The 14,611-nt window shown below is 39.5% G+C and overlaps 1 protein-coding gene across 1 annotated transcript in view; it reads right to left on the reverse strand.

Moving 5' to 3' along the window:
- Positions 1-13,990, reverse strand: part of LOC126481199 (venom allergen 5-like) — a 43,364-nt gene extending 29,374 nt beyond the window's left edge. The window contains exons 1-2 of the mRNA XM_050104795.1: positions 13,928-13,990; positions 1,237-1,348 (exon numbers count right to left, since the gene is read on the reverse strand). Of these exons, the coding sequence (XP_049960752.1) occupies positions 1,237-1,348; positions 13,928-13,944 (129 nt within the window). The 5' untranslated portion in view covers positions 13,945-13,990. The remainder of the gene's footprint in view (positions 1-1,236; positions 1,349-13,927) is intronic.
- Between the last annotated feature and the right edge of the window lie 621 nt (positions 13,991-14,611).

Genomic DNA, 14,611 nt, shown 5'->3' on the forward strand with positions numbered 1-14,611 from the left:
TCGGGAAGTGAGAGTGAGGACCAGTAGATGTTGAAGAGGCCTCAGCAGAATGAGCGACTATCTTCTTCATGTAACATTAATACAAGACTTTTGCTGAGTAAACACTTTCTTTGCTTTAGTTGCTCTTCCCAAAAGATAGTTCCATGAAGCTAAAGAGAGTTAAGATATGAAAAAAGTTTTGCCATTGACTTCCAAGCTAAGACAACCAAATATACTTCTCAGCACAAAATATGTCAAAGAGATTTTTATTATTTTTTACCATAACTACATTTTAGCTTGTTTTTAGCACATAGCATTTCGTTTTTATTGTACAAACACTCTTACAGTGCAACACCTTCAAAGAGAAATAATGTACAAGTTTCAGATAAAGGCTGTCATTCACAGTGGGATCTAAAGAACATGAAGTGTGAATGACTGAATGAATTTATGAGGCAGAATTAGTGTCCAGTAGCTACAATCAGGACAAACATCAGTACTGATGGTAGACACATATAAAAGTACATAAACTTTCCTAATTAATAGTTCCATCCTCAGGAAAGAAAAATAAAATGTGCATATGGCATATTTGGTTGGGAATCACCTCCTGGGGAGTTCGGCTGCCTTGTGCAAATCTTTTTATTTGATGCCACTTTGGTGACTTGCATTTCAATGATTATGAGGCCAAAACACACCTAGTACCAAGCAGAGCCAATTCCTAATCTAGCTGTGAATCAAACAAAACCATGAGTTTCTGACCCTCAGTAACGAGAGAGAAGTAGACTGGGGAAGATTAAAAAGGAGGGTCAAGTACCTCAGACATCAGGATGAGAGGGATCCACTTGCTGTGATGACAAGGGTATACTTTTTTATTTTATCAAAATATTCTCTTGATGTACAGGTGTGTCCTTCTCATTCTGGAATATGAGTGAGATGCCTTTCTTTTTTACCCTTCCCCAAGCTATCCTCTCCTCCCTGTGGATGAAAATATTAGTTATGAAAACTAGGATAGTGTATGTACTTTTATATGAAACTATCAGCAGTACTGACATTTCTACTAAAGGTAAATCCTAGCCTGCAATTCCATCTCATAGTTTTATACTTTTCACAAGAGAATTTTCCTTTTGATACAATTGATTGAGTGAATGAACTGTTGCATACAACTTTATCTGTCTTACAAAATGGCTTTGCACAGAGAATTATTCTGTGAAGTATACTGTGAAAATACAGTGTATTTAATGTAATTAAACAAGAGCTTACCTGGTAAATGCAAAGTGTGTGGTCACTGCAAAGACTGCAGTAACTAGACTGTCCTGTGGTTTTGGTTAACAAGGTGGCAATGACCACTATTGCTAGGGTGACAGCGTTCAACCTGGCAACATTGAAATGTCATATAATAGATGTAGGGTGTCTACTTTACTGTTTAAAATTTTCACAATGTGTTTATCTCTTGGCTTTCTTAGTACCTCATTCTACCCTAAATAACAAAAAATTATTGCCAAACTTTCATTTATAAGAAGAGGCAATATAATTTTGATTTATTTGCTACATCCAAACTACATGCCTTTCTATTTATTTTACACTAAGTGACAGTCTCATATCCAATAGTTTCCATAAAATAGACCAAGTCACAAAAAATGATAATAATTTTGGAAATATAAAGCAAGTGGTATGAAAGTTAAGTGTGTTGTGACAGTAGTGCAGAACATACTACCACAGACAGACCAGCAGTGAGAAACTTACAACTTGTTCTCTGTCCACATATGCTGGTTTGAGAACAGTCAGTAGGTGTTGTAAGTGTGGCAGAAGATGTAATAATTAACATGGTATAATGGTGTCCAGGGTTACAGGGTGATTGGCACATTTCTGGCAGGTCGTTCACTGACAGGGCATGCCATATAGCTATATTTGTTTGTTGCGATAGACTGAAATATGTAACATTTAACACCTGATTTAGTAATCACAATGTCCAGCTAAGGAGAAATAAGGACATCAAATCACATCAAAGAGCAATATTTGCTACTTTGTATTTGAGGAGAAGTATCAAGGCGTCATCCCACTACTGATCTTGCGACTGCATTCTGCAGACTGTAGATGGGATGGTGTAAAGGTGGTACCTTTGGTAGAAAAAGCATATGCAGGCTGCCATCTTCTTTAGTCATTCTCTGTCTCTTGGACATCTCCACTGGCAACTCAGAATTTGTTAGGTAATTAGCACCAGAAGCACTGGTTCAATTTCTGCATCAACCTGCAATCTCTGAATGTTTACTGGTCAGATCATCTTATATTAACTGCAGTGATGACATTATGAAGTGACTGGACTCTCGTTAGATTATTTGTGTACATTCTACGTACCTACTCAGACTGTGAAACAGATTTCAGGTGCTGTTTTAACAGCACAAAATTTTCTGTTGCTGCTGACTATTCTATTGTACATTTTCCTTTTCTTTTATTGACATTCAGTGTAACATCAAGCAGTTTAATAAATGGCAGTGTACAAGGGGCGTTTGAAAAGTCTGTGCAAAGTCCGAGAGATGGCACCACTGGAGCGTATCACGGTCATGTTTAGTTAGTTGCATCTTTGGAAAGAACGCGCACCAAGTGTCAGTCGTATTGGTCTATTTCTTTGTGTCTGGCATTCGTGTGAATCAAGGAAGTCGAGTGATTGTCAAAAATTGGTCGAAAAAGAATTTTGTGTGGTAATTAAACATTACTTTATGAAAAGCAGAACGCCTCAGGAGACTAAAGAGAAGCTTGATAAACATTCGGTGACTCTGAACCTTCGATTACAACAGTTTATAAGTGGTTTCAAAATTTTTGGAGTATCCATATGGGCACAAGTGATGCTGAATATTCTGGACGCCCTGTGGAGGTTACAACTCCAGAAACCATTGATAAAATCCACAATATGGTGATGGATGACAGAAGAGTTAAGGTGCGTGAGATTGCTAGTGCTGTGGGCATCTCGAATGAATGGGTATATAATATTTTGCATAAACATTCGTACATGAGAAAGCTATCCGCAATGGGTTCCAAGGTTGCTACCGCTTGACCAAAAACGGAATCGTGTGAGGTGTTGCAAGGATTCTTTGCAGCTGTTCAGGAAGAATCTGCAGGACTTCAACCGTCGTTTCTTCGTTGTGGATGAAACATGGATACATTATTATATTCCTGAGACCAAACAATAATCTAAACAAGACGGTACCAAGAGAGAATCTGCACCAGAAAAGGCGAAGACCATTCCTTCGGCCGGAAAGGCTATGGCGAGTGTCTTTTGGGATTCGCAAGGGATAATCCTCATCGACTATCTGGAAAAGGGTAAAACTATTACAGGTGTATGTTATTCGTCGTTATTGGACCGTTTGAAAACCGAGCTGCAAGAAAAACGCCTGCGATTGGACTGCAAAAAAATCCTTTTCCATCATGACAATTCACTAGCACACATCTCAGCAGTTGTGGTCGCAAAATTAATGGAAACAGGATTCCAACTCGTTTCACATCCCCCCTCCCTATTCTCCAGACTTGGCTCCCTCGGACTATTATTTCTTCCCCAATTTGAAGAAATGGCTGGTGGGACAAAGATTTGATTCAAATGAGGAGGTGACTGCAGCAACTAACAGCTATTTTGCAGACTTGGACAAATGATATTATTCAGAAGGGATCAACAAATTACAACAACGTTGGACAAATTGCATAAGTCTAAAAGGAGACTATATCGAAAAATAAAAAAGGTTTACCTCAAACATTTAAGTAGGTTTTATTTTTGCATGGACTTCTCAAACACCCATGGTAGTGCAGAAACAACGTTGGTGCTGGGTTCGTTCAAGCTACTGTAGCAAATTATTTCACATCAATGTGAATTAAGAATGTATGGAAACAGCAAAGAATATTGCCATAAAATCCTCTCCAGCAACAAAATCTCATTACCAACAACAGGAAACATGTCTCCAGAAGACCGATGACCTCGCAGTTTGGTCTCTTCCCTCAAAATAACCCAACCCCCATGTCTCTAGAAATTTTTGGAACAAGTAGAGCATTCTTCGGCTTTAAAAACATGGGGGATATTAAAACATTGTGCTCACTGAGCTATCCAGGCATGACTCACAAACCAATGTCACAGCTTTACTTCTGTCAGAAACTCATTCTGCTGTGTGATGAGTTGTACCTGGATACCTGCCAGTAAACGTATAGCACATAAAAGGCACATGGGTTCATTTTCTGGTCTGGCACATAGTTTTAATATGCCAGGGTGTCTCAAATCAGTATTCACTCTGCTGCAGAGTGAAAGATCCACTCTGAGATCATGGAACACTCTCGCTAATGCAGCAGCAGCGGCAGCTTCTAAATCCAAGCTGTCTCTACACAGTCTGAAGTTTGTGGCAGAGGACACTTATTATTGTAATGCATATTAAGGTTCCAATCCATTCCATTCACATATGGAATGTAGGATGTGTGACAGCTTGTACGCCAATCTGCGATCCGTTATTCACCTGATTTTATTGCACAAGCCCCATACCATGGATACTGTAAGGGTTTGAAGGATAGTTCCAGTTTCTGCCTGAAAGAAGCTTCTTGAAGTTTCCATACAGGTTATCATGAAATCTATGTCCTCTTTATTCAAGTATCTACCACTTAAAATGTTTCGCTATTCCTGTCACACTCTCTCATCAGACAAACAAGCCTGTGACCATTCCCACATTGCTTCACTGTGTACCCTACATGCCCTGGTTAATCCAACCCAATATGTGTCCCTAACACTACAGCAGTATACAGGTAAGGGCAGTACAAAGGTTTAATATAAAATCTCTTGTGCAAACAAACTGCAGTTACCTGGTACACTACAAACGAATCATAGCCTTCAATTTTCTTTACTTACAGCTGAGCCTATGTGTTCATTCCACTGCAAATCTCCACACTGTTACTCCCAAATATTAGCTTGGTGCATAAGTTCGTAGTGTTTTTCATTAAGTTTAATAAACACAACACATACGTGTAACACAGACTTTAGTCATTAATAATATATTTTAGTCATTAATAATATATATAATATATTCTGCTGACAAATCTAGCGTAACTCTTCGATTATGCAATTATAAAAATCATGTGATTTTAAGGTGCAGAACTCGCTGAACCATGTTCGGAGCACATTCTCATCTGGAAAGGAAGTTTTGTGAAGGTTGTTTGATAGAGAGCATTAAAGTCTAAAATCTGAGGGTGTAACATCAGGTGAATAAGGTGAATGTGGAATGACTTCCCAACGCAACTCCTGTAAGATGATTTTTGTCAGTCTAGCAGAATGTGGGCAGGCATTATTGTGGAGTAGCATTACTTCACGCAGTCCTTCCGGTGGTTGTCCTTGGATTGTGTCTGTAAGACGTCTCAGCTGTTGACAATAAATGTCAGCAGTGATGGTTACATCTCAGAAAAGCACTTTGTAGTACAACACACCGTTGCTGTTCCACAAGATGCGTAGCACTATATTTTGTGGATGTGCACATGATGTTGTACGCGGAGTTGCTGCATAGTTTGGGCTCAACCTTTCCTTTCTTTTCCATGTGCTAGCATGAATCCACTGTTTCTCATCACTAGTAACGATACGGGATAGGAATGGTCGCCGGTGTTAACAAGCCAATTGATGATGAGTAAGCATAGATGCACATGCTGATTTTTGTGATTCCGGTTTAGAGCATGTGATACCCATACAACAGATTTTTTAAACTTTCGCATTGCATTCAAATTTCACACAATGATGGAATGATCACAATTCGTCATGCTTGCCAATTCTCGTTACACTAACATGAATCATTGTGAGGTTTATGCGTTTAAACACTCTTCAGCAAACCCATAGAGTCTTCCTGAATGTGGGCATCACTAATGTCAAAACGATCCTCCTTAAAATGAGAAAATCATTTTCTTATTGTGCTCTGTCCAATGGCATTATCCCTGTACATGGCACAAATGCTTCTAGCTGCATCCGCTGCTGTCACTCCTCTATTGAATTCAAACAGAATATGTCGGAAATGTTCTGATATATTCTCTTGGCATTCGATTTTCTAGCGTTCACAGCTCCACTCACTATCTCCAAATGACGAAATGATTACAATTATGTGAACTCATACACCAACATGCAAAACAAAACCGATACAATCTTAAGCACCAACCTACTATTTCAGCGGCATAATTAACTCTGGTTGTGACTCATTAATTTAGTAATCAAAAGATATCACACCATTTACGCTTTGTAAATGTGTAACTTTGCGTTCTTCTCCGTTAGGAACTAATTGCCAGCCTTTCACAATTCTGATGTGATTTAACTGGATACGGTTTTAGTGCTATTTCTACCGGGTATAATTGCTTCATAGCTCACTGCATCACGTGTGAAAAGACTGAGATTTCAACTAATACTGTCAGCTAAATTATTAATATATAACATGAACAACAGCAGGCATAACCTCAATGCTCGCACAGGACTCTCCATCCAGGATAAGGTGCTGCGTCCTACCTGTCAAGAACACTTCGATCCAGACACAAAACTGGTTACATATCCTAATCAAAGGTTTTCAGTGACATTAACCAATGAATCAATGGTAACAGGTGAAAATTTGTACCTACCAGGACTCGAACCCGGATCTCCCATTTAACACAAGTGGTTGTCTTAGCCACTTCAACCATCCTAGCACATTTCCCATCCAGTCCAAATTCTCGCCCCGTTACAACTAATGTAGCGTCACCTACACATGAACCCATCAATCACCATTTCAGATTCTCGCACGAAATCGGGCTTGGTGTATATCCACACTGAAAGAATGGATCATCATCACATATATCTGTGTGTGTGTGCATGTGTGTGTGTGTGTGTGTGTGTGTGTGTGTGTGAATATCAAGTGTGAAGAGCATGAGTTGGATTTCGTATGCTCGGCATTTGCCTATGGCAGTTATGAAATGATTCATGCAACCACCTTTGGGTGGCCGAGTGCATTTAAATTAACTTCCTAATTTTTGTCCATCAATAGAGGGTAGGAAGCCTGTGATTCCTGTCCTGAGCCACAAAAGCTTTTTTCTGTACTCAAGGTAACACGAGAGTGGGCCAAATTGGTCATAGTGTGGCTAAGAAACATTCAGGTGGTAGAAAGCGTATGTCGTACGACTTTGGACTGTCATTCATGCTCTGTCATAATGGAAACTCTGGTACTGATGTCGCCATTATGTGCTATGTTCGACATGATGAGCTTTGTATGACATATTTTATAATCGATTACTTTTTTTTGGAACTATTCAAAACTGACTGATAATCAAATCCGCTTGTCACATCCTCTCATTCTCATCATTTCAGCTACCCCATCAGCGACGGCGCCGAATGTCTGGGTCGACTGTGTAGGCCTAACTACCGTCTTTACGCTAATCTAAAGCGCCATCGAATGTAATGCGCACCCCAATTTTAAAAATTAAATTAATAAAAAAATGAATTTTGGCACACCGCTGGTAGGGTATTTTCCTATTGTTGAAATTTGTTTTACAATACTAACGTTATTTCAAACATTAGTGAATGTATACAGGGACTATAAAAAATAACAATAATTTATTTTTGAGTTACTCATTATGGAAATAAGTTACATTTTCATTATTAAAAAAACGCCTAACTTAATTACCTACAGTATTCAGTGGTGGAGTACTTATTGCTGTCAGAAGTAGGTTACCTTGTAGTGAAATTGAAGTAGATATTTGCTGCGAAATAGTATGGGTAAGTGTTATACTTGACAAGCGGACTAAACTATTAATTGGATCGTTTTAGTGAGCCCCAACTCGGAAGATGTAGTTGCTGAACAGTTCAAAGGAAACTTGAGTCTCATTTCAAATAAGTACCCCACTCATACAATTACACAGGCCAACGAAAACATTTTTTTGTAAACTTTTTTTACTTTGATAGTTGATTTTTATAGATTTTATGAGCTGAATCCAATTCTAGCCTTAGTTTATGTATCACCCATAGTTTTAGATCAATATGCTTTTTATTATATAGTATAAAAATCCAATGCTATATGGTAAATGGGGAAATTAATGAAACACAACATAAGCATGGTTTGTATTTACAGTAAGCTACTTAAAACAATGATAGGTGTAATAGAAGTTTCACTTGTCAGGTGGAATTGCTTTTTATTTTCTTTCTCTTTTTTCTTTGAAGCTTCTTTTGTAGCTTTTTCTATGATGAGTCGCTTGTTGAACTTCTCAGTGAAGTGGACAACATTGTCCCCCACCATGTTGGTTTTCCTGCGACCTTGGCAGCGTTTTTCCATCACTTAAATGTCCTGGTGAAAACGCTCTCCTTGCTCCTCACTAATATCTCCCACATTGTCCAGGAAGTAATCACGGTGACTGTTCAAAAAGTGAACTTTCTGGCTCAATAAACATCCAAAAGTTTTAAACTTCTTTAGCATTTTGGGCCTTTTTCATGTCCTAAGAACTTTGTAACGACTTGCTTGAATGATACCCATGCTTCTTTCTCATTTAATATCATTGTGGATTCAAAGTTAACATCAAACATCAATTTTCTAATGTCGTGTTCGACAAAGTCGCCTTCTTTCAGTTAGCTTCTGAAAGGTGTGGAAACTTTTGGCAGAGATGCTTAAACATGGTCCATCTTTAGGCAAAGGCTTTACAAACTGTTTCATTAGACCTCACTTTATATGTATAGGTGGTAGGAGTACGTTTTTTGGATCTACAGGGTTTTTGGGTAGAATGTTCTTCTCACCAGGTTTTAAAGACTCCCTCACAGGCCAGTTCTTTCTGCACAAGTGTTGATCCCTAGCCCTACTGTCCCATTCACAAAAGAAACATGGAAATTTGCTAAAGCCACCTTGGTCACCAAGGAGCACGCACGTTACTTTTAGATCGCCACATATCATCCAACCATGAGCAGCACTATTTCCAGGTTTTCATAGCTTTCTTTCATATGTACAGAATTTCCAACAGGTACAGATGCATGCATGTTACCATTGTATAATAAAACAGCCTTTGAACTAGTTTTGGATGAATCAATAAACAGCCTCCAGTGTTCCTTTTTGTATTCAATACCAAACTCATTCATTAGACTGGGAATGTCTGAGCAGTACACTAAATCACCTTCTTGTTGAAAAAACTTGGAAAATTGCTGCTGTCTCTTTCTATACATGTATATGCTGGTTCCAACTGCCAATAAGTTCTTTTCTTTTAATCTAGAGCCAAACAATTCAGCTTTTTCTGTCGTTAAGGACAGATTCCTAACCAAATCGTTAAGCATGGTCTGAGTAAACAATTTGGGCTCTAGACTTTCTGTATTAAAATGGAATTCATCATCATCTGGTTCATGTAAATCACATTGTAATCATAAAATACTTCTGTTGGAATACAAATTAAATCTTCTGGTGGTACAGGAACCTGCAAATTTACACCATGCCCTTCTGGTTGGATGGAGGCCAGAAGGTTAGGGTAGCTTATTACCTTCTAGATTACCTTCTTGTTTTTCGAATTATGACCAGTAATATCAACACTGCAAAAGTAGCCATCATTGGAATGATTTCTTGGCTCCCTCCATATCATAGGAACAGCAAATCTTAAGGCTTTTTTCTCCTTTTTGGACCATTTTCTCAGATCATCAACAGACACATAACATACCTTATGCAGTGTGCAAGATTTATCTTGATCACCAGTTTAGATCCAAAGTATGATAGATAAACCTTTTTCACAAAGTCTGTAATGTTTCTTTGGTGTTTTGTAATCGAAAATTCACCAAAAATATAACTAAAACTGTCAGTAGAGTTTTTACAACCACAATTAGACATTCTACTGAGCACATGTACAGGAAATGGGAAAGTGAGGTTAGGTTGACAGTAAACAAAACACCATCTGTTTAATAACACAAAAATACGGTAGAATTGACATTTTATTGCCAGCATATGCTTTTCAGCAGTGCTACCAACGTCATCTACATTCATTAACCTCCTTTTTAAATTATTTTAACTATATATAAGCTGTTAAATTCTTTAAAAAATCGCTTAATTTAATAAATTTAACTGTAAAATGTGAAGAAATGGTGGGTGATACAGTTTTTTAAGTATCATATTTGGATTTTTCACCCTAAAAACATAAGAATAAGGTATTTTCAGCAAAAAAGTTTTTCCATCATTGGCCTGTGTTAAAAGTCGGCGTCGACTTCAATCTACCCTCGATATGCTGGAAAAATTATACGTTTAAAGCCGGCTGCAGGCAAAAACCGTCATCCAAAATTGTGCTGAATGCTTTCTCAGAAAATTATTTTGAGCAATTAATTCATAAGCCCATTCAAAGCGTGAATGGTTGCTAAAGTATGCTTGACCACTTAGCAACAAATAACCCTGGACTAATAGGGAGTATCGTGACGAATACAGGTATTTGCAACCACAAGGCAGTTGCTGCTAGGCTGAATACCATATTACCTACAACCATCATAAACAAATGCAAAGTATATCTGTTTAAAAAAGCTGATAAAAATTCCATTAACATCTTTTTAAGAGACAGTCTTTACTCCTTCCGATCTGATCATGTAAGCATAGAAAAGAATTGGAATGATTTCAAAGAGACATTATCGACGGCAATTGAGAGATATATACCATATAAATTAATAAGTGATGGTGCTGATTCCCATGGTACACAAAACGGGTCAGCAAGGAAAAAAGCATGACAAATTTAAAAGAACGCAAAATCCCCAAGACTGGAAAAGTCTTGCAGAAATTGGAAAGATAGCGCATACTTCAATGCAAGATGCTTATAATAATTTCCACAACGAAACTCTGTCTCGGAATCTGACAGAAAACCCAAAGACATTCTGGTCATACGAGGGTGAGTCAAATGAAAACCTTAAATATTTTCAAATATTATTTATTGTGCAGAAGTGGTACAAAGCTGTATCACTTTTCAACATAATCGCCGCCACACTCAATGCAAGTCCTCCACCGCTTACAAAGTGTATAAATTCCTTTAGAAAAAAATTCTTTTGGTAGTCCGTGCAACCACTCATGCACCACGTGGCGTACCTCTTCATCAGATCGGAACTTCTTTCCTCCCATTGTGTCTATGAGTGGTCCAAACATCAGCAATCCACGTTGCTTTGATTTGATTGCAGGCCACAGATGATTTTTTAGGAGATACGTGTGTGATGCACTGGTGAGAGTGGTCCCTCTAGGCATGTAATGCTCCAAAATGACGCTCCTTTCGTCCCAAAAGAGAGTCAGCATAACTTTCTCTGCTGATGGTTCTGTTCGAAACTTCTTTGGTTTTGGTGATGAGGAATGGCGCCATTCCTTGCTCGTTCTCTTCGTTTCCGGTTGGTGGAAGTGAACCTAGGTTTCGTCCCCAGTAACGATTCTTGCGAGGAAACCATCACATTCTCGTTCAAAGCGCCGAAGAAGTTCTTCACGAGCATCAACACGTCGTTCTCTCATTTCAGGAGTCAGCTGCTGTGGCACCCATCTTGCAGACACTTTGTGAAACTGGAGCACTTTATGCACAATGTAGTGTGCTGACCCATGACTAATCTGTAACATGCTGTAATGTCATTCAGTGTCACTAGGCGGTTTTCCTTCAATCTAGCTTCGACTGCTGCAATGTTCTGTGGAGTCACAACTAGTTCTGCCTGACCTGGACGAGGAGCATCTTCCACTGAAGTCACATCATTTGCGAACTTCCTACTCCATTCGTAGACTTGCTGCTGTGACAAACATGCATCACCGTCGATGAATTTCGATAGGTTTCACACTTTCAATACGCAAAAACCGAATAACAGAACGCTGTTCTTCCCTGGTGCAAGTCGCAAGAGGGGCGGCCATCTTTATACTGATACTGCGACGGTATGTGTGCATCTGCACTATGCTGCCACCTACAGGCCATCCTGCACGCTGTTTGTAGCACGCTTACCAACTTACAGGATAACAGCGCGAAATTTCGATTTGTTATTACAAATTTAAGGTTTTCATTTGACTCACCCTCGTACATAAAGCATACCAGTGGCAAGACTCAATCAATACCTTCACTGCGCGATAACAACAGTGAAGTCACTGATGACAGTGCCACTAAAACAGAGTAATTTAACTCGGTTTTCCGAAATTCTTTCACCAAAGAAGACGAAGTAAATATTCCTGGATTCAAATCAAGAACAACTGCCAAGATGTGAAACACAAAAGTAGATATCCTCTGCGTTGCAAAGCAGGTTAAATCACTTAATAAATGCAAGGCCTCGGGTTCAGATTGCATACCAGTCAGGTTCCTTTCAGAGTATGCTGATACAATATCTCCATATTTAGCAATTCACAGAAAGATCCGTACCTAAAAACTGGAAAATTGCTCAAGTCACACGAATACCCAAAAAGGGAAATAGTATAATCCACTGAATTACAGGCCCATAACACTAACGTCGATTTAGAGTAGGGTTTTGGAACATATGCTTATCGAATTAATTACCTCGAAGAAAACGATTTATTGACAGATAGTCAGCACTGATTCACAAAATGTCGTTCTTGTCAAACACAACTAGCTCTTTATACTCATGAAGTAATCAGTGCTATCGACAGGGGATGTCAAATTGATTCCGTACTTTTTGATTTCCAGAAGGCTTTCGACCCCGTTCCGTTCAGGTTGGTGATGATTCTTTGTTCGAACCGATAGAATGCAGTGTTTTTCTGTATGGCTTGAAGCGTTTACACTTCTGTAAGATAAGAAGGTATTCAAAATGTTAACTCGTGAAAAAAAGCGTTGTGTACAAAATCGGCGTTTTACGATGTATTTTATCCATCCCCCGGACGTTACGAATTTGTAGAGACGTTCATTTTTGAAACTTCCTGGCAGATTAAAACTGTGTGCCCGACCGAGACTCGAACTCGGGACCTTTACCTTTCGCGGGCAAGTGCTCTACCATCTGAGCTACCAAAGCACGACTCACGCCCGGTCCTCACAGCTTTACTTCTGCTAGTATCTCGTCTCCTACCTTCCAAACTTTACAGAAGCTCTCCTGCGAACCATGCAGAACTAGCACTCCAGAAAGAAAGGATATTGCGGAGACATGGCTTAGCCACAGCCTGGGGGATGTTTCCAGAATGAGATTTTCACTCTGCAGTGGAGTGTGCGCTGATATGAAACTTCCTGGCAGATTAAACTGTGTGCCGGACCGAGACTCGAACTCGGGACCTTTGCCTTTCGCGGGCAAGTGCTCTACCATCTGAGCTACCGAAGCACGACTCACGCCCGGTCCTCACAGCTTTACTTCTGCCAGTATCTCGTCTCCTACCTTCCAAACTTTACAGAAGCTCTCCTGCGAACCATGCATTTTTGTTATAATTATGCCGCCATAACCTGAACAGAATTTATATCTTGGACCAGGAGGAAATGCCTCGTACAAATAATGAAGAATACGTTAAGTACCCGAAGATAGGTCTTCAGAGCTCTAAATGCATAATGCTCTGTAATAAAAACAACTATTTTTCACTCAAGGCGGCTATTCTCCCTTTACATTTTAGCAATGTAAATCAGTCACAGTGCCAACAACTCAGCGGAAACCTGAACCAGGATGGTCGTTGGGCGTATGAACCCAGTACCTTCATGTGCCTCAATCATTGAGCCACTCAGCTCGGTGATCGCTTTAATAAGCAGCGTAATTGCCATCTTTGAAGAAAGCAGAAAATAATGTTGGCGTGCTCCGCGGTATAGCCGTGCGGTCTCAAGCGTCTTGTCACGGCTCGCGTGGCTTCCCCCCATCGGAGGTTCGAGTCCTCCCTCGTGCATGTGTGTGTGTCTGTTGTCTTTAGCATAAGTTAGTTTAACTTAGATTAAATGGTGGGTAAGCTTGGGGACCGATGAACTTAGCAGTTTGGTCCCATAAGACCTTACAAGTTTCAAAGTTCAAATGTTGGCTTGCATGCTCTGAATACAGTACGCGCTTACCCACCTGATGGTGGATCCCATTTTGGTGACGACCGCCGGATCCTCGACAATATGTTTCTGAACAACGTGTGACCGCCTTGTGTTCGGTATAGGAGCTGCACGAATATATATATCCATATCTTCATGGTGATAAGAAATCATTTGTCCTCGCAGCATTTCAAGGTCGATACCTAACTTCTGCTTAGGACGCTTAGTGACAAGGCGCTGATATAGCAAAACAAAGATAAGCATGTCTTCAATTGCCGGTTTTACACCTAGCGTTCAACGCGATATGACCGAGGTAATTATTGACCCGGAAACGACGACACGACGTCAGCCACTCTGTATCCAAACTTGTTTCCGTCTGGAAAATGCAGAACAGAAGTGAAACACAAAGAAACAGATTATATAACACAGTACAAGGCGTTTTCGATGGAGTTATTCGTTTAATACAGTCAGCACGCCAGCGCTACAGCGGTACTAAGTTTTGAGACGATGGTATAACAGCTGAACACTGAAGACTACGTGTGAGTTTCTACAGTAATTTTCACAAATGTACAAAAGAACAATCGTAATAAATGGTGATCCCTCGGGACGCAATAGCAACTGAAAGTAACGCCAAATATGTTGTTACAAAAGTGTTTTTAACAAAATTACAATATATAAACTAATGTTGCAGCACTCGGCTTGAGTCACTTTGTAAGCAATT

Source organism: Schistocerca serialis, chromosome 5, assembly GCF_023864345.2.
Source record: "Schistocerca serialis cubense isolate TAMUIC-IGC-003099 chromosome 5, iqSchSeri2.2, whole genome shotgun sequence".
Taxonomy (NCBI): domain Eukaryota; kingdom Metazoa; phylum Arthropoda; class Insecta; order Orthoptera; family Acrididae; genus Schistocerca; species Schistocerca serialis.